This window comes from Bombus pascuorum, chromosome 1 (genome assembly GCF_905332965.1).
Source record: "Bombus pascuorum chromosome 1, iyBomPasc1.1, whole genome shotgun sequence".
In the NCBI taxonomy this organism is placed as follows: domain Eukaryota; kingdom Metazoa; phylum Arthropoda; class Insecta; order Hymenoptera; family Apidae; genus Bombus; species Bombus pascuorum.
The window spans coordinates 4,715,522-4,737,239 of NC_083488.1; the positions used below are offsets into that span (position 1 = coordinate 4,715,522).

Here is a 21,718-nt window from a genome sequence, read left to right on the forward strand (position 1 = left end):
TATGATACAAATACAACGTATTTTGAATGATTGTAAAAAAACAATAAATCACCAAACACTTAAAGAAACGTTTAATTCGTATGAAATTGTACAAATGTTTACAGCATTGTATTTAATTGTACTTTTCTTTACAATGCACTGCATAATTCCATTATGCTTTACAAATATACATACTTACAATTTCCATGCAATCTTACACTTTAGTATTAGAATTTAAATATTTTCATCCCTTGAAGTTTTCGTTTAATTCAGTTTTAATTTGAAGATTATTGAATGATAAATTTTTAAGTTTCCTTCTTCTTCTCTTTTTTCTTTTTCTCTTTTTTTTTTCTTTTTTTAAATATTACAGTACTTGAATGACATACATACATATATATATATTCAATTTATAAGAAAATAGAAGTAGCTGATCCTTATGCACTGTAATTACAGTGTTCAGTTTTGGAAGTGGTATCAGTAGATTTTTGTATTCCTTTTCTACTAAATCGTGACTTATAAATATTTTGCATGATCAGAAATAACTATACATATATAACATTAGATTTTACGATAAGATTAGAAATTTAGCAAAACATGAAATTTAAAGAGTTTTAATGTTTTAATCTTTTCAGAATAACCATCTCACTAATCTACGTTTAAGTGTGTCGTGTCGAGTTTATTATTTACGTAATAATTAACAATAAAGCAAAAAAACAAAGACAAAGGACTAATCAAAATCTTAATTTTCTGTGATGTAGGTTGTTTTGTCAGAAACACCTCAGCAGGACACCGGAATCCGTTATTGCGGCTGGCGAATCGTAATCACCAAAAAGCGGAAGTCAATAAACAAATTCTTCTCCTTTTATTTGAGCAAAATCAAATTACCTCATATGAAAAAGTAAACGAAAAAGAATATGATTTATAAGAATTGCTGTTGAATAAAAAAGAAAGAAGATGAAAATTGCGTAATACAAAAAAAAACCAAATATTAAACAGTATAGAGAAATATGTAGATCTAGATATGTAAACTTTACGAAACATGACTTTGTATAAATGTAACGTTAATAAAATTCTTTACTGATCTCACTAATACTTCATATAAACGAAAGAAATAAAAAATGAATTAATTATTGAAATCTTTAAGGATTAATAGTCATGACTTTGATGGGAGAGGACGACATAATATGAGATTTTTTTCTTCAGAAGACTGGGTGCAAATGAAATGCATAATGTGATGTGGATTATGCAGAATTGTAAAGATATGTATAAATTATATTGAGCGATTTAAGAAAAAATATATCATTATAATGCGAACTCAGTTACAAATACGTAAAATTATGGCCTGAAAATTAATAAAAACGTGTGTAAATACACATTCTTCATGTACTGTGCACGATCATATTTATTATATTGTAATAGATGCAAAATAAATAAAAAGTAAAATATCAATATTAGTCATTTATTTATTTATGTGATAAGGCTATTTTTTCAACAAACTAATTTGAAACACAATCATTTAAAGAGTATAGTTGTAAGATAAAAGTACAACTATCTCTTATATTGTATTATGATTGTAAAAGGGTCATAAATATATCTCTGTCATAAGATATCTTTCTCAAGGTAATGTTCCCTATTTTTAAATAGTGCTTCATCCATATCCTCAACACTTTAGATAAAACAGCAGGTTTCATAAAAAGTTATTTTTTTCTGAAAATTCTATAACAAAGAAAAAATTTTCTTGTATCGTTACATTAGATAAGAATTCTTATCTCATATACATACAAAGTTCTCTCTGATTTTGCGTTATTAATATTTGTGTAAAAAAAAATAATTTAATGGTTTTTAATACAAAATACAAGTTCCTCTATACTAAATCACAATAATTTAGTGACGAATATTGGTAAATTGATATATAATGAATATATTAAAAGAAGTACTGAGACAAAGGATAATATTATGGACAGTTATCGGTGTATGTGCTGGAATTTCATTAGGACTCATTCTTAAAACTTTTACTCTTCAACCATGGACCAAACGAAATGTAATGTATCTAAAGTTTCCTGGAGAACTATTCATGAGAATTGTAAATTGTTTGATATTGCCTCTTATAACATCCAGTATAGTGAGTGCTACTTGCAACTTGAAAAAATCAGGTAAGTATAAAGCAACTTACGTTGTCATCATTGTTAAACAAGAATTTCTTATTACAAATCTTAAAATTCTAAAATGCATAGGTCGCATTGGAACAATGGCATTATATTACTATACAACAACAACATCACTTGGAATAATACTAAGTGTTATACTAGTTCAAACAATAAGACCTGGTGATTTACTTAAAGATAAAAACATCATAACACAAAATACAACAAGATATTCAATAACAATGGACACAATATTAGATCTATTTCGGTAGATATGTAACAGATATGTAATAAGATTTCAGTAGATGTATAATATTAATTTGTTTCTTGTTTTTATTTATTCAATTTATTTTCTTTATTTATATTACAGAAATTTTATCCCAGAAAACATAGTGAGTGCAACCTTATTCCAGGTAATAAAATTTTATAAGTTTCTATCTTTCATCTACAACCATTATTATGATCAATTTAATTAAAACAAATTACAACTTAATATAACTTAATTTGAACAACAACAAAAATAAATAAAACACTATTTCAGTATCAAACTGCATTACAAAAATCAGAGAATGAATCGGGTATGTCATAGCAACATAAGAAAGGAACAAATTGAGTTTATAAAAGTTAAATTAAAATTTGATTTTTATCTTTTAGTACCAATTGATGAATGGAAAATAGATCATATGAATGTACCAGGAACAGATGTATTAGGATTAGTAGTTTTTAGTTTAATCTTGGGATTAGCAATTGGAGATATAGGTGCAAGAGGAGAACCTTTAATAAACTTTTTTCTATCTTTATCAGATGCAATGATGAAGATCATGAGTTGGGCAATAATGTAAAATTACTAAATGCTAAATACGATAAAAAAGAAATCATTAACTTTTATTACATGCAAACATATCCATTTTATACAGGCTAGTACCAATAAGTGTACTATTTCTTATTTCTGCAAAAATTCTTGAAGTAGAAGACTTTAACAGTTTAATAAAAAGGCTTGGAATTTATATTTTAACTGTCTTCAGTGGTTTGCTTATACAAGGTTTAATATTACTTCCTCTATTGTATTTTATATGTACCCGTCAATCTCCATACAACATCATATTTAAACTTGGACCAGCTTTTGCTACAGCATTTGGTACATCATCAAGGTATTTAAACTAAGACAATATATTGTTAATTTATTGCTTGTTAATAAAATTATTATATTATATACTTTATATTTATATTTTAGCACAGCTACAGTTCCAGTAACAATATCATGCTTGGAACGCATTGGAATACCTTCTAAAATATCTAAGTTTATTGTACCAATTGGAGCCACCATAAATATGGATGGTATAGCATTATATGAAAGCATTGGCGCAATTTTTATAATTCAATTGCATGGATTACAATTTTCATTGTTCAAGATCATAATAATCTGGTTTGTATAAAGATAAACAACCTTTCTATATAAATTTATGAATTGATAAACAACTTTCATAAACATAATGAAAAATAATAATTGGACTATGAATTTTTATTTATTAAATAGTGTTCATAAAATTGTAAATTACATTTATAGAAAATCTAACGGTGCAAACATGTAGAGAATGGATATAATATGTAAAAATATGCGAAATATTTCAAGGTGCTTATTTTAATATTTAGGAAGTAAATGAATTCTCTACATAGGTTTAATTCTTTTAACTGCAATTATAAAAATATAAATTTGCATAAAAATCCGTAGTCTAATAATAATAATACAATAATACTGGAAAATTTACAGTATAACATGTACTTTGTCGTGTATTGGTGCTGCCGGCTTACCTAGTGGTGGTTATGTAATGTTAATAATGGTATTAAATTCCGTGGGAGTTCCAGTAGAAGATGTTTCATTAATTATCGCCATTGATTGGTTCGTGTAAGCATCCAACGATGTATTTATGCGATTTTAAACATTCATTAAAATATTAATAATCACAATTTATGTTTAGAGATCGTTTTAGAACCACTTTAAACATCATAGCAGATGCATTAGGGGCTGGCATAATAAGTCATCATTATAAAAAAAGTAAACAAAATTCTATACCAGAGGAAATAGGATTATATACTTCCGCGTAATAAATTGAAATTTTAAGTAAATCAAAAATTATTGAAATATTTGGAATGTAAAAAATAATATTAAACATTATTAAAAATATACTCATTTATAAACAAAATAATGTTTGTATACTGTAAATGTAAACTTAAGAGATCCACTTATATTTTTCTCCAAGTTTTATAAAGATATTCGATATGTTTTCCCACAATTTAAATTAATTTTTTAAATTTACATTACATATATAAGTGATAAAGTATTCATCGAAAGAAATTTAAATTTTACGAATTTAAGGATTTTAAGAATTTCACTAGTCTAGTAGTATGTTAGTAATGTGTGTTGACAATGTTGGATAGTTATTTGTAATGATCTTCATGGTTTCAATTAAGAATATTTTACAACTATGTCTTTTTCACTTTTTTAATATACGATAAGAATTACTAGCTCTAAAAATTACATTTTATCAACGTGAAGTATATTGAATTTAAATGTGCTCTTACTAACGAGTCGAGCCAAGATAAATAAATACATAAAACCACGTGATCAAAATCTAGAGGAAACAATATGATATCTACTATCAAATAGACAATTACCTTTTCGAACATTAACCTCATTAATCTCAAACTAAGTTGAATAAATATGTGTATTGTTATTTAAAGAATTATTTATCAGGTTTAGTAGTAGTATCAATTTAAACATTTTCTACAATAATATATAGCTATCATCTGAAAATTATAATCCAATAGTAATCAACTATTAACTAAATTCAGTTATACTTTTCCAAATTCTACTGATTGAACAAAGTTAAAGATTTTTGCATCAAAAATTCACTAAAACGAAAATGTTTTGAAACACTGCAAACACAACTATGTACAATATACTCTATGTTAATAAACTAGCGAGCGAACCTAACCTACTTAACATGCTGCTGCAGCGATTCCCGTGACATTTTCTAGAAGTGAAAAGTCTATCTATGTGAACATTGCATGTATAGGGAGAGAGATTTCAGAATGGCGACTGTCTTTACTTAGGAGAGTACTTATTCCCGCCCAGAAATTGTGTAATTAACGTGTGTCTTTGGAAAGTTCCATGTGATTTTCGTTGCGTATTTACTAAAGATGATAATAGAGAATCCGGATCAATTCAAGGCGTGGCTCACTGCCGTCTTGGAACCACTGTAAGTAGGCCAGCTTGTCCGAACACAGTTTTAGGTGTATGTGTACGCATTTGATGTTGTAAATGGCCGTACATGTGCTATGCTTTACACCCTATGCAGAATTATATTTACATGTATTACTGTTGTCTGCTTCTGAATGATTGTTGATAGATCATTTCGACTAGCGATCCTCCGTCAAATTTATCATATTCTTAATAATAATCAATCGAGTAATGATATGCCCCATTCTCGCGACTATATCGTATCTATTTTGCAGTGAACGCATTTCGAATAATTGAATGTAGTTTGTTCAATTATATTGCATTTTAACCCGCAATACATATTTTATATGTGTTTTATTCAAATATACCAATAAAAACACACTTTTTATTTGCTAATCCTCTCACATAAACAACTTAAGCAATTACTTATTTCATAACAATTTGTTGACAGTAATGCTTATTTAAAACATCGTTTACCCTATGGAAAGAGATCAATATTCGAAATACCTTTTTATTTTTTTTATGATTTTTATTATAAACATCCTAGTAATTATATATTATTACATCTAAAATAGAAGACACTTTAGTTAAAGACATATTTCTAAATATGTTAAAATTTAAATCATACATATATATTGAATTAGATCTTTTATATTACTTAAAATAATTCTTTCATTGATATATAATTAGTTAATTGCAAACATGTAACTAACTTCATTTATTCATTTGTAATTTATTGATTTAATAAAGTTTAACCTTTTGTTTTGCATTTTATAACCTGTAAACAGATTTCTATTGCAACATATAACTGACAAAATAAAATTTCACTGCATGGCTTATTACATTATTATGTTCCATAATTATTTATTATATATGCGATATAAGATTTTAAATATAAACTTAGTTGTTACATCATTTTTGTATAATTTAATATATATTAATTTATAATTTTTTATGCATCTATCATATAATACACATAATTACCTTACAATTATTTATTCCAATACATTAATATTAATATAATCTTACAGTTGTGATGCAGATCCTGCTGCATTAGCAAAATATGTTTATGCTCTCGTTAAGAAGGACAAGACATTGGAAGAGTTGCGTGGTGGAATGGTTGAACAGCTTGATGTATTTTTGCAGCAAGGTATGTTCATATTTTAATATTCAAACAGTGTTGGAAAATTTATTTTGTATTATGATATCTTTTCTTTACAGAAACAAAAAATTTTGTGGAATTGTTATTTAAAACATTAGAGACTCAAGAATATGTACTTCCACCTCCAAAAAGTGATCCAGATGGTGGTGGGACACCACCAGGTGTAAATCCACCACCACCACCAGCATTAACTACAGATAAAGTAACTGAAAGTACAATTGCAATTACTTCCATGAATACAAATCCCCCTGCTCCACTTCAAATGAATGGATCTGCACCTATGGCAATAGGTAAACGTGAAACTAGAAAATCAGACTCTGATAAAGTTGACAAAGAGAAGGAAAAACGTTCTAGGAGTCGGTGAGTTTTTTTTTCAAATTGTTAAAAAATCTTACAAGTTGTGTATAATACAATTTTTTGGAGTATGATCTATACATATTTCAGAAGCGGTCGGATGAGGTCCCGAACAAGATCACGTTCGCGCTCATGGGAGAGAGATAGACGTAGATCAAGAAGCAGAGAACATATTCGTCGTGATCGAGAACGCGACAGGAGTCGGCCATGGAGAAACGAGTCGCCACCAAATACGCGACGACATGACAGAAGGTCTATACAAAATTTATTTCAACTAATAAGATATTTGGATTCTTTTTCTAAAATATTTAATTTATTTTATAGACGGAGCAGAAGTCGTAGCACATCACCAATACGCCCAAGAATACGAGATGGTCCTGATAATCGTGATCATCGAGCACGATTTAGAAATCGATCTCCGACACCACTTCGTTCTAGATCCCGATCAAGATCATTAGATCGTAAAAAGATAGATCGCACTGAAAGAATGGAAGTGGATAGAACAGAAAGAATTGACGGGAGTCCTGGTGGAGGTACTCCAACACAGGATAGCAATCATGGTGATGTTGACATGAGGTTGTCGACTACTAGTCAATCAATTCAAAGCGTTGTTGCCGTCGCTTCTAGTGTTCCAAATAACCAACCAGGTTTTCAAGCCAAGAGGAGGTGCAGGGATTTTGATGGTTTGTATTTATCATCAAGAGACTTCAAAGAATGATGTAGGGAATTTTATGTAGTAAATAATTAATATTCACAGAAAAAGGTTACTGTATGAGAGGTGATCTCTGTCCCTATGATCATGGTACAGATCCTGTTGTATTAGAAGATGTAGCTCTAAGTCGTGTTCTGACCTTTGGCCCACATAGTGCTCAAGCACCAGGAACAGTACCTGTAACAGCAGTACCAGAACCACCCCCAGGACCTAATGGAAATGCTCCACCGCAACACCTCCCTCTCGCAAGTTTACCTCCTCCACATTTAAGGAATCAACATCATTCTGATATGGGTAAGTATTTTTTATACATATATAAAATGTTAATACATAGTAGTAATAACGGTGTAATGTGAATCTTGATAGATGCTTTTGCGGAATACAATCCAGATGCACCAAGTATGGAGCCACGAATGCCATGGGGTAGACATCCTCAACCTGGACCTGGAATTTATGGGAGGGGTCGACGGGAACTGATCAGTGTGCCAGTAATTCCACATACAAACTCGTCTGAGATACCACATACTCAAACAAATCCGTTAAAACGTAAACAAGCATTCGATTTTAATCGTCTTGGACCAAAACAACGAGTGGTACATAATCCAGCTAATTGTTCTCTGGAATTAAAAAAAGTTCCACGTAGCCTGAACAACATAACCCAGTTGAATAATCATTTTTCAAAATTTGGTAAAATTGTAAATATCCAAGTTAATTTCGGTGGAGATCCTGAGGGAGCGTTGGTTACCTTCCAGCTACCAGCTGAAGCAAAGGCTGCATACAGAAGTACGGAGGCTGTGTTGAATAATAGATTTATCAAAGTTTTTTGGCATAACAATGTTAACAACAATGCAGCTGGTGGTGCTATTGAGAATGTACCACCAGGTATATATTATTCATATTTTTTCCCATACATTGACTTGTTCACCAATTATTTTTTTATAAAAAATTCGATATTTAATACAATGCTCCATTTCATTTAGGATGCCGTCCCTCTGTCAAAGAACGATTAGGTGCTGCTGTAACTGCACCAGCAAAAACTGAAGAAAATGAATATATTCCCACTCGTCGTTCAACCGAAGAACAAGTCTCACAGACTTTGGTTCCAACATCGCCAAAAACCGCCACTGTTCCTACGCGAGAAGACAAAGTTCTTGCAATAAAAAAGACACAAGAAATATTAGCCGCTAAGGAAACGTTAAAAAAAAAACAGGAAGAGAAACGTAAAGAGGCATTAAAATTAACTGCTGATTTGCGTAAAAGAAAACAAGAACTATTAGATAAGCATTTAATAGAAATTCGAGCTTTGATTGACAAAGCTGAAAAGAATCCAGAACAAAAAGATGCAATTATGGCAACAATCAAAACCATGCAACAATCTATTGATAATTTACGTAAAGATTTGGCTGCGAACGGCCAAATTGGTGGTAACAAAACGCAAATCAAATCTAGAGAACAAACCCAAAAAGAGATCTTAGACGCAGAATTAGATTTAATGACCGCGCAACAGGAAGGACAAGATGCTGGAGAATTGCAAAAGAGATTAAATGAATTGCGAGCACAAGCTGCTGCATTAGGTTTAAATACAGGTCCAACTGCTGGTCGAGGTACAAGATCTAGTAGAGTTATACGAGGTAGTCATGCATTATCATATAGGGGACGCGGCAGAGGAAGCTTTGCCCATGTTTCAGTAGATCATAGACCTACAAGTCTTCTAGTCTCTGGTTATGAAACCGAAGAAAAGGCTGAAGTTTTAGCACATTTTCAAGTAGGATTTCATTTCTATTCCTTTGTGCATGTGTATGTTTCTACTTTTGTCTGATCATATAAATGAAAATCTGTATTATTATTTCAGCAATTTGGAGAAATAGTGAATCAAATAGTAGATGACGCAACGCCTTCGATTGTAATCAATTTTAAATCAAGAAAAGAAGCTGAGATAGCTTTAGTAAAAGGACGCACATTTCAGGATAGATTATTGTCTATAACTTGGGTCTCTGGACATCACCTACATCGCGGCGGTGGTGGTACAAATGCAAATGCATCTGTTCAACTTTCTTCACGTTCTGAGCAAGCACCACCTACTACCGATGAAGATATTGACTTAGAAGTAAGTCACTAAAATTTCAGATTACGATGTAATTTCTAAAAACGCAATTACCTATATTTTATTTTATTTTTATTAAAATCTCCTACTTTTTTCTAACATATGAATAAATAATAAAAATTGCGAAATATTTTGTTCATCTTTTACATGGTACAAACCTGTATTTGTGTAACAGGGTAACGCTGAGGCATTACTTCTCGAAGAAAACGAAGAAGAAGAAGACGAAGATGGTGAGTCGCGAAGCTGGCGGCGATAGCAGCGTCAGCGTTATTCGTGACAAAAACTTGGTACCAACTACAATGACTGTGTGATGATCTGGGCGAATCAATATATGCTCAGCACTTGCGCCATTGCTGCACTATCGTTTAATGCGTCAAATGCCATGATTTACATGAAAAAATCAGGTTATGAGCTCATACACGTTATTATGAGTGTTACACTATTTGTTAATAATATTAAATATATACACACGCGCATTATAACGGTATTATAAAAACTTATGCCGTGTCAAATTGCGCATCGTGAAATAGAAAACAGATATACAAGTTTCCAACAACAAAAAAATTAACCAAATTTATCCCATTATTTGTAGAATAAAATCGCTATGTTTTGTATGGGAAACATCTTATTCTGAATTCAAAGTCCTTTTTCTTTGTGTGTAGAATTGTGAATTGTCTCTTGTTATTTCTTTCGAGATAATCTATAATAAACAAGTAACCAGACTTTTAGATGTAGGTAGATACTTATAATTTTCAGAAATTTTACAATCGAAAGTGAGGAAACTATATTTATAACTTGTAAGATACAAATACAATTTATTATATAATTACTACGTAAGATTTAGCGTACAACGCTTTTAAGTAGTGTAATTGGTTTTTCTTTTTTACTTTCACTTAATGTACTATTTAAAATTGTTCCTGTAATGATGTACAGTGTAATGTATAATTGTCATGATTTCCTTTTATCAAATGTGAATGAAGCTAAGTTGATTAGAACTGAAAAAAAACTTATTCATGCATAATTTTACACTAGTTGTTTCAATATATACTGAAAAAATAATATATAATTGTTATATACAAATTTTTAAAATTAGTTTCCAAGGTAAGTATTAAATTTCGCAATAAATAAAGTTCATATACACCTTGCGTGAAATTTAAAGAAAAAGAATCACAAACTATGTTTCAAAGCCTTTGGCATTTCGTTATACATATAAATAAACTTATTTGATACATTTTGAAAACAATTTTGAGTAAAATCCTACCCAATATTTTATTAAACGTTTTCTTTAAACACTTTCAAATTACATTATGTAAATAATTTTCATACGATTTTTATATATTAAAATTTAAGATCTTAATCTACTTAAGCCTTTTTTATTTCTTAACTCCATGTTTGAATACTACTTGTTAAGGCAGCCTTTTCTATAATGAATGTGAACATTGAATAAATTACATTTTTAAATATTCTAGTAATACGTACCGAACTACCTTACAATATTTTACTACTATAAAAAGTAATATAGTATATATTTTCAATGTTTCACTATTTTGTAAGTACATTAACAAACATAAAAGAAAGAAAAGAATGTTCTTATTAAAAAGCTTATATACTAGGAAGTACACAAAAAATACATATAATCAAAGGAAACTTACATAAATAACAGATAGTATATACATGCAATTTCACATGGAATGCAAAGTATACAAACAAAATTATTCAAATTAATCACATAATGTATTTTACATTATGGAGACAACCAACTAGCTAACAAACTACCTAACAGCAATTGTGCAACTGGTAGTACAGACAATGGTAAATTCACTGCAGGACCATGGGCTGAACCATGGTAAGCACCACGTAAAACCCAGCTTCCAAGACCAACTGATTTGTGAGTACTTGTAAAAAGTGCAGCTAGCAAGATATTCCGAGGTAACCACCGAGAGCACAAAATCCAACACAAGCAGCTAACAAATAGTTGTCCCACGCAAGCTTGAACATAAAAGGATACTAATAACAGAATGAAGTAACAAAAAGCATACAATATCTTGTATTTAAGTTAAATCAATAGTACTTTGACTGATGAAGATGGTGTGCATACATGCACTAACATTATTACAACAATTATTGCCATTAAATGTTCATCTGGTTACATAGATGTAAATTTTAATAGAAACTTACCAAGTAATACGCATAATAACACATCAGTAGCTTGCAAAGATGATGCATCTACCAACACAGCATCACAAAACCAATGATATGCTGTAGCTAATAATAGTCCTTGAGAAAACCAAGGTGACTTAATTTTGAAACAAACATCATACTTTAAGATCACAATTTGAATTGCAATACCAATAATTAATGGTACAATTGTACTATAAATGGTTTCCTTTACATTCACACCAACTAAGGGAGGTGTAGATGCACCTAACTAAAAGTATTAAAATTCTTATAAAATGAAAAACATATACTAATTTACGTTTTAATAATGAATAAATACCACAAAGTATAATAATATAGGAGATATAAATAATCCTCCAAAATGAGATACTAAAGTAATCACAATACTTGTTGACAAATCTGCTTGTGCCAATCGACACAAAACAAAACTTGTATTAAATGGAGGTGGCATACAGTAAAGTACCTAAAAACCAAAAAAATTAAAATAGATTACTATGAAGTATCTCTATTAGACTAGAGTATTTATACAATTATTGAAAATATTTTGATTTTCATTTATTTACTTCCATTCCTTTCAATAACCACACATTGACATTGGCATAAGTCAGTAAACATACTCCAACTCTCATCAGGAAGGGCATTAAAATATATATGAAAGTCATTGTAAATATTAAGAGAGAACCATTGCTTAATGTTAAATAAAGTGTTTTTGGATCACATAATAGGCCTGCTTCTAAGTACGTTAAAGGAACAGCAAAATATCGAATAATAATATTTCCATTCAGAACACCTGAATTACAAACATACAACATAAGAATAGTAAGACACAAAATATATAATTTACAAATTTAATTGTTTGAGAATTAATACCATTTGTTTTACCAAAATGTGGCTTAAGTGAAGCAAGCATCATACATAAAAGCATTGATAGAAAATATCCATATCTATATAAAAGTTCATTCTGCCTTTTCTTTGGTTGAACATCCTGTACATAATCTTTTCGCATTTTCACTTAATTTTATATGTGCCTGTAATAATTTAAATAGTTTAATATGAATTTATTTCAAAAAGCTTGTTTACCATAGTAATAATAGAAGAAAATGCAATGTGATTTATACAATAAAAGTGTCGATAACAATAAAGGGGATTCAAACCATTTTTGTAAAAATTAGAGTACATCTGCCTACGAGCAAGTTCAGCCAGTGTAGCATATTTTTTCTGGATCTTCTTTGAGAAAATTTCATGCACTTTCTCTCTTAAAAGATTTTGTGCGTGCATATTTGTACAAAATACTATATGTACTATAGTCCTATTTAAACATGCTTGAAATATTATAATTAAATAAAGCAAGCCTTATTTGCTATAATAGTATATCAGATCTATTTGATATAATATTTATACATTCACATCTTATAAATTATTCTGTGGTATATTTACCACTAAAAATCTCTATAAAGTACGTATTTTAATTACTACAGTATAAAATTAGGCAAATATAAATTAAAGTATAAATGCATCTAAATTGAAGCAATATGTAAATTTATAATTAATCTTTTATACTATGCTTAAAACTTGTCATTCATCTTTTAACATCTTTTGTGATTTTTATACTGCACGAAATAATAATATTTTGTGCTAATTAAACTCGTATCAAAATATAATTATGTATTTACACGTTATCGTGTTGATAGTTGTTTAAACTTAAAAATTGTACATGAAAGAACAAAAAATTATTGCATGACCATAACAAATAAATTCGAAGTTTCGATTCATTAGAACTCGTTAAAATTTTTCTAAAATTCTTCAAGAACATTAATAACGGACAGTTTTATGTAACGTTTAGTTAATTAAAATATTTATTATTTCTAATGGTCAACTCTTCAAGTAACAACAGTAACAAGTAATACAATGCTCCTTACTGCATCGTATCAAAATACCAACGTCTATAGCATCAAAATGTATCGAGAAAATCTGTTTTCGTTTCCTTACGCATGCGTAATTAAAAACAAACATTTCCAACTTTATTCTCATCCTTATCAAAATTCAGTTCTTATTAAAAATGTTATAAAGTATCATAAAAATTTACGCTGCTTGCAATATTAACGAAGTTGTATTAACAAAACACTTGTTTATAAGCATAATTCGAATATAATAAAAAGGTATGTGTTGTTATTAAAATTGTTACAATAATACAAAATGTTAATATGAAAGTCTTTATTTTTTGTAATAAATTAAAGGCAGAAAAACGCAATAATTAGTAATTTACATTTATAAAATTATTATACTTGGAATATAACAATGAATAAACAAACGATATTAATTATTCATTCATTATTTATTATAATAATAATAATACAATAATATTAATAATAATAATAAGATTAATGAAACAACAGTTCACAATAAACGTACTGCCATGAGTTGGGGTCCACCCTTCTTGGCACACAGTTTGAAGCTTACACAGCTCCTTTATCGATTATTCACATTTTTTCTTACAAAACTTCGTAACTTTTATACATAGCGCGATGTATGACTACATACATAACATTGGTTTGTAAACGAGGTTACACACTCATGGGTATTAATATTTGATTGCATTACTTTTCAACATTTTGACAATATAACAGAAAACTTTTTAATAAACCTTATTTTTAAGAACAGAATTTATACTTATAAAAGACACAAGTAGTTTGTAACACAAACTACAAAAAAAAGAACCTCATGATATTAAAAACTGCAATCCAAATTGTTTCGTAAACAGTAATGTAAACCATTACAACACATGTTATATATATATATATTCTCTTTCTTTTTTCATATAAATATTGAAATGCTTCAGTAATGCAGATATAAAAAAGATCACATATTAGCATGCTCAGTGACACGAGAATATTAAGTCAAGGTACAAAAGCTTTGATTTGTTTATTAGCTAGAAGCCAAATAATTGTACATAAGACATCTATTCGATGCTAGTTTGAGGAACAAAATAATTCATTGAATGCATTTGTCTGGTACAAGGCTTTGAATTCACTATACCGTAATAAACCATTAGTTTTTGTCATTCCTGATCAAGAAACACAGTATATTACAAAACAAAAAGTGAAGTAAAAAAATGCATTGGTCAGTCTGTCCAACATAGACAAATTTGTAGTACTTTTAAATTGAATACACATTCGATAATGAAACAAATACTTTTTTTGTGAATTTTTGTATTAGTAAGTAGAATAAGAAATATCTAATTGGTAGTACCACTTACACTAAAAATGCAAATTATTTTACATCAGTATTTATCCAATATATGTATATATATTAAAAACACAAGGGAAACTTGTATAATACGAATTTCAGAGCATGCCAAAGATAATATGACTATAAAAAAGTATCATAAAAATAATTTAAACTTAAAACATTTTTACGTTCAAAGATTCACTCTTTAATTGTTTGTAATTTTAAGAGTTATTCCCTTATATAAAGAATACACAGAGTAAAATTGCAAGTATTAGGGCTAGGAATTATGCTTAGATGAAGTACTATGTCAGTCATTAGTTTCTATTTGGTTAGTTTTCTATACAAGCAATATATAATATCGATTTATTCATTATTAATTTAAAAAACATGTATATATATACTCCTAAAAAATATTGAGTCTATGTCGTGCAAAAATATAAAAATTATTCAATACAATATATTTAAGGTAACAGTCTTTCATCGGAGTATGAAAATTACAAAAGAGAAGTAATTATTTGAACACCCTTACAAGGATCTGATAATAATAAACGATGGATAATACAGAGATTAATTAATAATTACACACTAAACAATACACAACGCCGAACTATTATTATATGTAAATATCTATATATAAAAATATAATATATTTGTAATGGACAATTTCTCATAGTCTACTGTTAATACTTCCAGTTATTTATTACATTAAATCTCAAACAGAAACGGGAAAAATGGAAGTATAACACAATGATATGTCAAAACCTTAATTAGTAACTGATGTTAAAAATATTTTCATTCGATTTCCGTCAATACTACTCTTTTTTATAATACTGCTTGAATAGAGTAAAAAAGCAGTAATGTTATAAAATATATGTATATTGTAATTGTACAAAGTAGGTAATTAAAAACTTATTAACAGGAACATTAAAGGCATACAAGGAAGTATTTAATAAAATTATTTTCATTCTTTATAAAGAAATAGATTTTGTTACATTTCCTATACTTTTATGATAAATAGACTAATAATGAACAATACCAATAATTATTAGAATTTTCAAACCTTATGGATCTAATTTTTATCTTATATAAGAGAAAGAAAAAAAACCAAACAATATACATGAGTAAACAATATTAGATTACTGTATTATCCACCTAAAAATTTAATTAATGATGAAATGTAAAATATGGATAATTAAGAAGTTACCTGTTTATAATTATCATGCATAAAATTCACACTTTATCTTATCTGTATAATGCCTTCATCGCTGCAAGAGTATACCCGTGACTATTGTACAATTTCACTCTGTATACTTATATTCTCTTACTATCAAATATTGATCATAGTTTTTCTTATAAACTAAAGTTAATTCATATCACAATGTCAAGGCACTTAGAAAATTTATTTTTTTTTCCTTAAGCACCTATACCCCTCTCCTTTAGTCCGGCACAAACATAACACAGAACATTTAAAAGTTTGTAGTGCTATTGCTTCTGTTGACTTTTTTACCCACTACTCGAGACGAAGTTCTAGTTGGTGTAGGTCTTAATTCATAGCCTCCTGCATTCATTGTATTATTATTAATTGCTGCTACGTTTGGGGCAATAGTTTTTAGACATTTAGCAGCTTCTTGCAGCTGTTTCGATAGAATTTCATTTTTTAATTTTTCTGCATTCAATTCCCGCCGAAGTTGTGCTTTTGTTTTATTTCCAAATGGACACAATACTCTATGTTGTATAAGACATATTGCTGATGGTCTCATTTCAGGGTTTGGATGAATCATCAACTGTAAACAGAAAAAAATTTAATTAAATTTCATATTCTAATTCAAATTAAAAAAAAAAGAAAGAATTTGGTAATGAAATTACTTTAAGTAATTCGTTAAGATCACGACTGTAATGTGGTAATTCCTTTAAATTTCCATTTCTAATATCATGCCATTCTGGTCCGTTTTTAGGTAATGGACCTCCACCTCCTGCTTCATAAACAGTTAATCCCAAAGCGAAAATATCGGCTTTTGGTAAGTGACTGAAATCTTCCCGCAAAATTTCCGTTGGAAGATATCTACAATCCCCTTCTTCAACTTGAGGATTATTAACGGATGTAACGTGACCCAAATCTCCTATTTTGTAAGTAATTTCTTCTTCTACAGTTTCCTCTTCGTCGAAACCATCGTCAGCTGAATCATAATTAACTGCGAGTAACCTCTTCTCTTTGGAAATAAAGATATTTCCAGGTTTAATATCCATATGTACTAATTGCATGCTGTGAATGTATCTTAAACCTTCAGCAACATGTAACAATAACTGTCGCATTTCCGCTTCAGTAAAATGCTTTTTTTCTTTTTCTAAGTTGATAATCCCATCTGCTAGACTACCACCATTACAATATTCATTTTGAATTATCATGTGATTATCTTCTGCCCATGCAGAATAATATCTTACAACGTGTTGATGTTTACCAAGTACAGCATGCGCATATACTTCGTTTAAGGCATTCTTTTCATTAATACTTCCAGCCACAGGTTTAATACTTTTCTTAATGGCATAAATGCATCCGTCTAATCGGTTAATGCATTTGTAAACAGAACCAAATTCACCTGTCCCTATTAAGCCAAGTTCATGGAACTCTTGATGATATCGTGGAATATTAGAATCTTGCAATGCTACACGTTTTGTAGCTTGTTCTATTTCGTTATCGGAATCTTCGGAATCGCCGAGATCAAATTTTGGAATATGGATATCTGGAGAACTGATGTTAAAAAAACAAAACCATTTTTACTTTAAAATTGACAGCATTATTGAATTTTATATTTTGATTTTTATATGTATACTTACCCAATCAAACTACGCTTAGATCTAGTGCGCTTCCTTGCAGTTAACAGCATTCCATTTGGTGTAAAAGGATTCACATTAGCAGCAGGTTTGTCAGATTTATTTTGATAATTACATGGTCTAGGTTTATCTAATGAAAATAGTCTGGTACATTTAGTCGGAAATGGAGTATGCATCGTACTCTTTTCCATTAGCGTTTTTGGAGTAGCGGGAGAATCAAAAAGACGTAATGCTCTAACACGTTTGTAAGGTGGACTACATGCCATTGATATTTTTTGAGAACACGTATTTTCGCGAGGAGGAATCCTAATTCTTGATGTACCTGTGAATTAGAAATTCTTTATTGAAACATACAATTTTCCAGGGTCTAGTCTCTCTATGTATACGCACGCTAAACTCAAGAACTTTTGTCAAATCTTATATTTACTGCTTTATTGATAATTACTTATTTTTCATGTTTTTCTTATTTATTTTTTTATATTTTTTCATGTTCTTTTTTACTTTTCTCTTTTTTAATTTTTTAATGTTAATCATATTTTTCTATATAATTTGTCTTTTTTGATACCAATTTTTGACAAATATAAGCTTTGTGTTTCAAGCAAAGACTTAATATAAAATCAATAGAATATGTTGACAGTAAGTTACATTATAATATACATATGTAGGTACAATTACATTTTTACATGAAAATAAAACAAACACATATACATTTTTTTTACTTATTTCCTATAATGAAATATGTATATATATTATATATATATTTTTTAATGTTTATTAACAATAAAAAAAGAATGTGTAAAAAGTCACACATGAATATTACTTAGTAATCACCATTTAAAAATAAAATGCATAGAATTATACATACAGATACATATATAACAAATATTTGTATATATGTACATGAATGATGAAATGATTTGAGATAATAACAGTGCACAATACTATTGTATCTACTGATTACTTCTCGACCTCTGTATATTTTCGATTATAAACAACTTAGCATGATGTAAAACAATTGCCCAACAAAAATATCAATTTTCTCACACCATGCATGAAAATATCACTGTAACATTAAAAGGTTATACATAACTTTTTCACAAATAAATAATTAAAAATGAAGGGAAGCTCTAGAAAAACATGCTTAATATATGTAAAATTAAAAATAAAGTACACTACAAAATATATTAATGATTACACCTACACTATTGATATATCATATGAAACAAACAAAATTATGACTTTTAAAATTGTTTACAATAGAAATATATACAACAATAAATGAAATACCTTTAAATGTGTTGCAGTCAGGATACCAAACAAAAACATCTCGTAAAAGTACGAAAACATTGGAAACTGCACTAACCTGTCACGTTATTATTCATATTTTTATTATTATTGTGTTTTCGTATAACATAAATTTGGCAAGTAAGGAGAACGAAAGAAAACGTCGTGATAGAGTTGTTTGTTATAGCCGAGCGCGTCGCTACCGAACGCACTTATGCGCATGTGCAGAAATAAGCTGAGTGACGCCGTTGCCTCGTGACGAAAGTGTAAGCTTATTACACGTTCTTAACAGTTGTATTAATTTTATTTAAATAAATATTACAATATCTATACTTCCTTCAAGTAGATTTATTTTATTCGAAACTGTACCGGGACTTATCTTGGCACGAGAGATCGTTAGTGGAAAGTAGAATGTAGAGTTTCACTCTAGTTATTTATGTCTGAAGTTATCTTTTTATTATCTTTCTAGATTTTCATATTGATTTTCGCAAATATAAACCAAAGTTTTGAATTGTCTTTCTAAAACGAATATCGTTGCGTTATTTCAATGTTTGTTTTATTCCTGTATTTATTTATTATTATTATTCATTATTATTCACACCAATTTTCATTTCAATAACACTTCTAATTAATTAACTCTGAATTGTAGATGAATCACTTTCAAAGGGCATCTTTTAGTCCAAATGAATTTGGTTTAATAATTTGTCATTTGTTTTCTTAAAGCAAATAAGATTTACTGTTGAAAAATGTTTGATTCAAATTATTAATTCCTTTTATCTACATAAAATTCCATTATTGATTTTTCAAAATTAATGAAAGAATAATCGACATCTAACAGCATAGAGATAGAGAGATAACATAATGTTGTAATCCTCCCACACTCATCACTAAAGAAATACACATCGAAAACACAATTTTTAAAAATACTTGCTTAAAAGTCTTTCCACATAAGCATATTTAAGACACGAGTCTGTTGGGTAACCTTACTGAGCAGCTCCGATTCGGCAATCAAGCAAGTCAATTAGAATGGATTGATTACTTACTTTCACTTTCACAACAGCCCATCGTATTTCTGAACAATTTTTTCGGTTGAAGCGGAGGTGAACATCCAAGATCCTCTGCGGAAGAGTCCAATATATCATCGACATCACAACCGGAGCTGTTTGTATGACAGCTAATATTTAGTTCCTCATTTTGAATGTCGCATGCGTCGAAATGCAACTTTTGTGCAACTTCCATGTCTTTCAAATTGTCACCATAAGTTTCCTCGTATGCAACCAGTCCCGTGTACACTATTAGTATTAAACTAAAATAAGGTACTAATTTGTGAACCTTATCAATTACGCTTTCCAAAAATGTTCATTCAAACAGTCGTACGTACCACGCTACGTTCGTTATGGCGGGTGGCCCGATGTTACTTGGGAAATTGAAGCCGACCAATCAAAAGCCTCCTTGAGAACGGGTGTACTGGATTTGATATAATGCGTCCTCTTATTGGTTCTCGTTGCTCACAATGCTAATACATGGCAGCGTCATCTGCACATAGTTTCAGAGGGTGAAATCATTCTCGATGAAAATTCTAAAAACTTTTGTCACACTTTATTCTGCGAGTTTTTGACGAAACCGAACGATGCTTAAAATAGCCGATGATCACTCGTCAAATAAAAGAACAAAAACAAACTTTTACCTTTGCACCGATGATCTCATTCGACGTCTAAAAAACTTACGTTTCTGTAACAAATGAAACCACATGCCACAATCTTATGAATTAATTTATGTATACATACAATTACGACGTATAAATTAGAAATTCGAAAACATGTACCGAATAAAGTCAAATTGAATAAGAATTTCGGATTTATGAATACGTTACGAATTTTTATACAAATTCATACTTTCTTGTGAATATAAATAAAGAAATGGATACTAAATAGTGATTTGTTTTATTCACAATTTTATGTTAGATATTTTATATACATATTTTTCTATATTATATATATTTCGTACATTTGTATAGCTTTAAATTTCCTACAAATGCATAAACATCCGTTGTGTAGCTAAAATATCGTACAAATTTTAATTGATTGTAGAAGAATTTGGTGTTATTTACTATTAGCATTAGTTTAATATGGTCGTTTTATTAATTGTAGAAATGTTTTACATCTTTAAAGTTTTGCTTTGATTACATTTTTAAATCGTAAGCATCAGGAAATCAAGACGAAATGATGAATAATCCGATTTCCGAGAATAGAAAGAAGTAAAAGTGAAATGTTGTTTAAAAGAAAAATTCAATCAAAACTAAACATGCACTGAATGTATGGTTATATATCTTTTACATTTGTTAAATGAAAACATTGAAAACTCACGTAAGGAAGGTAAAAATGTATCGCGTCTTCTACCTCTACTCAGACAAAGAGCTCTTTTCGTGAAAGAAGTTTCACGGAGGCAATGAAAGAATTTTTATCGAGCAGCTGCAACCTGTAGCGTTTGTATGCGCGAC

At 29.3% G+C, this 21,718-nt stretch overlaps 5 protein-coding genes and 1 long non-coding RNA gene across 23 annotated transcripts in view; 3 read left to right on the forward strand and 3 right to left on the reverse strand.

Moving 5' to 3' along the window:
• The window catches only part of LOC132912629 (ankyrin repeat domain-containing protein 50-like), a 216,429-nt gene extending 215,001 nt beyond the window's left edge, over positions 1-1,428 (forward strand). For 6 of the 8 annotated variants that reach the window (XM_060970212.1, XM_060970248.1, XM_060970257.1 and 3 more), the window contains one exon: positions 738-910. Coding sequence is in view for 2 of the 8 variants with exons in the window: in XM_060970267.1 (XP_060826250.1) it covers positions 738-881 (144 nt within the window). In the remaining 6 variants the exon portion in view is untranslated. Of the gene's footprint in view, positions 1-737 lie in introns of all 8 variants that reach the window. The other 2 variants (XM_060970267.1, XM_060970276.1) reach the window with 1 other exon arrangement.
• Positions 1,429-1,561: 133 nt separating this feature from the next.
• LOC132913271 (excitatory amino acid transporter 3-like) lies at positions 1,562-4,354 on the forward strand. Of its 4 annotated transcripts, XM_060971499.1 has the most exons (10): positions 1,898-2,020; positions 2,098-2,132; positions 2,214-2,391; positions 2,494-2,536; positions 2,665-2,701; positions 2,778-2,961; positions 3,041-3,274; positions 3,358-3,549; positions 3,895-4,029; positions 4,103-4,352. In XM_060971499.1, the coding sequence occupies exons 3-10, from the start codon at positions 2,228-2,230 to the stop codon at positions 4,227-4,229; spliced, it is 1,116 nt and encodes a 371-aa protein (XP_060827482.1). In that variant the 5' UTR covers positions 1,898-2,020; positions 2,098-2,132; positions 2,214-2,227; the 3' UTR covers positions 4,230-4,352. The 4 variants fall into 4 exon arrangements, with proteins under 4 accessions (XP_060827463.1, XP_060827472.1, XP_060827491.1 ...); XM_060971480.1 differs by having other exon boundaries at positions 1,562-2,132; positions 4,103-4,354; XM_060971489.1 differs by having other exon boundaries at positions 1,562-2,132; positions 3,895-4,023; positions 4,103-4,240.
• LOC132913757 (uncharacterized) lies at positions 2,983-4,059 on the reverse strand. Its single transcript, XR_009659439.1, has 2 exons — positions 3,936-4,059; positions 2,983-3,574 (listed from the first exon to the last, which is right to left on the reverse strand). It is a non-coding gene; the product is annotated as an uncharacterized LOC132913757 (long non-coding RNA).
• A 786-nt stretch (positions 4,355-5,140) lies between the features above and the next one.
• Positions 5,141-10,317, forward strand: LOC132912854 (RNA-binding protein 26). Of its 2 annotated transcripts, none has more exons than XM_060970641.1 (10): positions 5,141-5,383; positions 6,396-6,514; positions 6,586-6,886; positions 6,974-7,132; positions 7,205-7,563; positions 7,638-7,886; positions 7,959-8,474; positions 8,573-9,357; positions 9,445-9,699; positions 9,872-10,317. In XM_060970641.1, the coding sequence occupies exons 1-10, from the start codon at positions 5,325-5,327 to the stop codon at positions 9,950-9,952; spliced, it is 2,883 nt and encodes a 960-aa protein (XP_060826624.1). In that variant the 5' UTR covers positions 5,141-5,324; the 3' UTR covers positions 9,953-10,317. The 2 variants fall into 2 exon arrangements, with proteins under 2 accessions (XP_060826624.1, XP_060826617.1); XM_060970634.1 differs by having other exon boundaries at positions 5,143-5,383; positions 6,971-7,132.
• A 950-nt stretch (positions 10,318-11,267) lies between these two features.
• LOC132913454 (sodium/bile acid cotransporter 7-like) lies at positions 11,268-14,054 on the reverse strand. Of its 3 annotated transcripts, none has more exons than XM_060971852.1 (6): positions 13,794-14,054; positions 12,745-12,902; positions 12,438-12,664; positions 12,194-12,337; positions 11,875-12,124; positions 11,268-11,685 (listed from the first exon to the last, which is right to left on the reverse strand). In XM_060971852.1, exons 2-6 carry the CDS (start codon positions 12,878-12,880, stop codon positions 11,441-11,443), a joined length of 1,002 nt encoding a protein of 333 aa, XP_060827835.1. In that variant the 5' UTR covers positions 12,881-12,902; positions 13,794-14,054; the 3' UTR covers positions 11,268-11,440. The 3 variants fall into 3 exon arrangements, with proteins under 3 accessions (XP_060827835.1, XP_060827827.1, XP_060827817.1); XM_060971844.1 differs by having other exon boundaries at positions 13,548-14,053; XM_060971834.1 differs by lacking the exon at positions 13,794-14,054 and adding an exon at positions 13,029-13,534.
• Positions 14,055-14,189: 135 nt separating this feature from the next.
• On the reverse strand, positions 14,190-21,716 carry LOC132913166 (wee1-like protein kinase). Of its 5 annotated transcripts, XM_060971201.1 has the most exons (7): positions 21,585-21,712; positions 20,906-20,949; positions 20,600-20,754; positions 20,262-20,524; positions 17,938-18,256; positions 16,969-17,851; positions 14,190-16,886 (listed from the first exon to the last, which is right to left on the reverse strand). In XM_060971201.1, exons 4-7 carry the CDS (start codon positions 20,455-20,457, stop codon positions 16,569-16,571), a joined length of 1,716 nt encoding a protein of 571 aa, XP_060827184.1. In that variant the 5' UTR covers positions 20,458-20,524; positions 20,600-20,754; positions 20,906-20,949; positions 21,585-21,712; the 3' UTR covers positions 14,190-16,568. The 5 variants fall into 5 exon arrangements, with proteins under 5 accessions (XP_060827184.1, XP_060827195.1, XP_060827204.1 ...); XM_060971212.1 differs by lacking the exon at positions 20,906-20,949 and having other exon boundaries at positions 21,585-21,716; XM_060971221.1 differs by lacking the exon at positions 20,906-20,949 and having other exon boundaries at positions 21,581-21,703.
• Between the last annotated feature and the right edge of the window lie 2 nt (positions 21,717-21,718).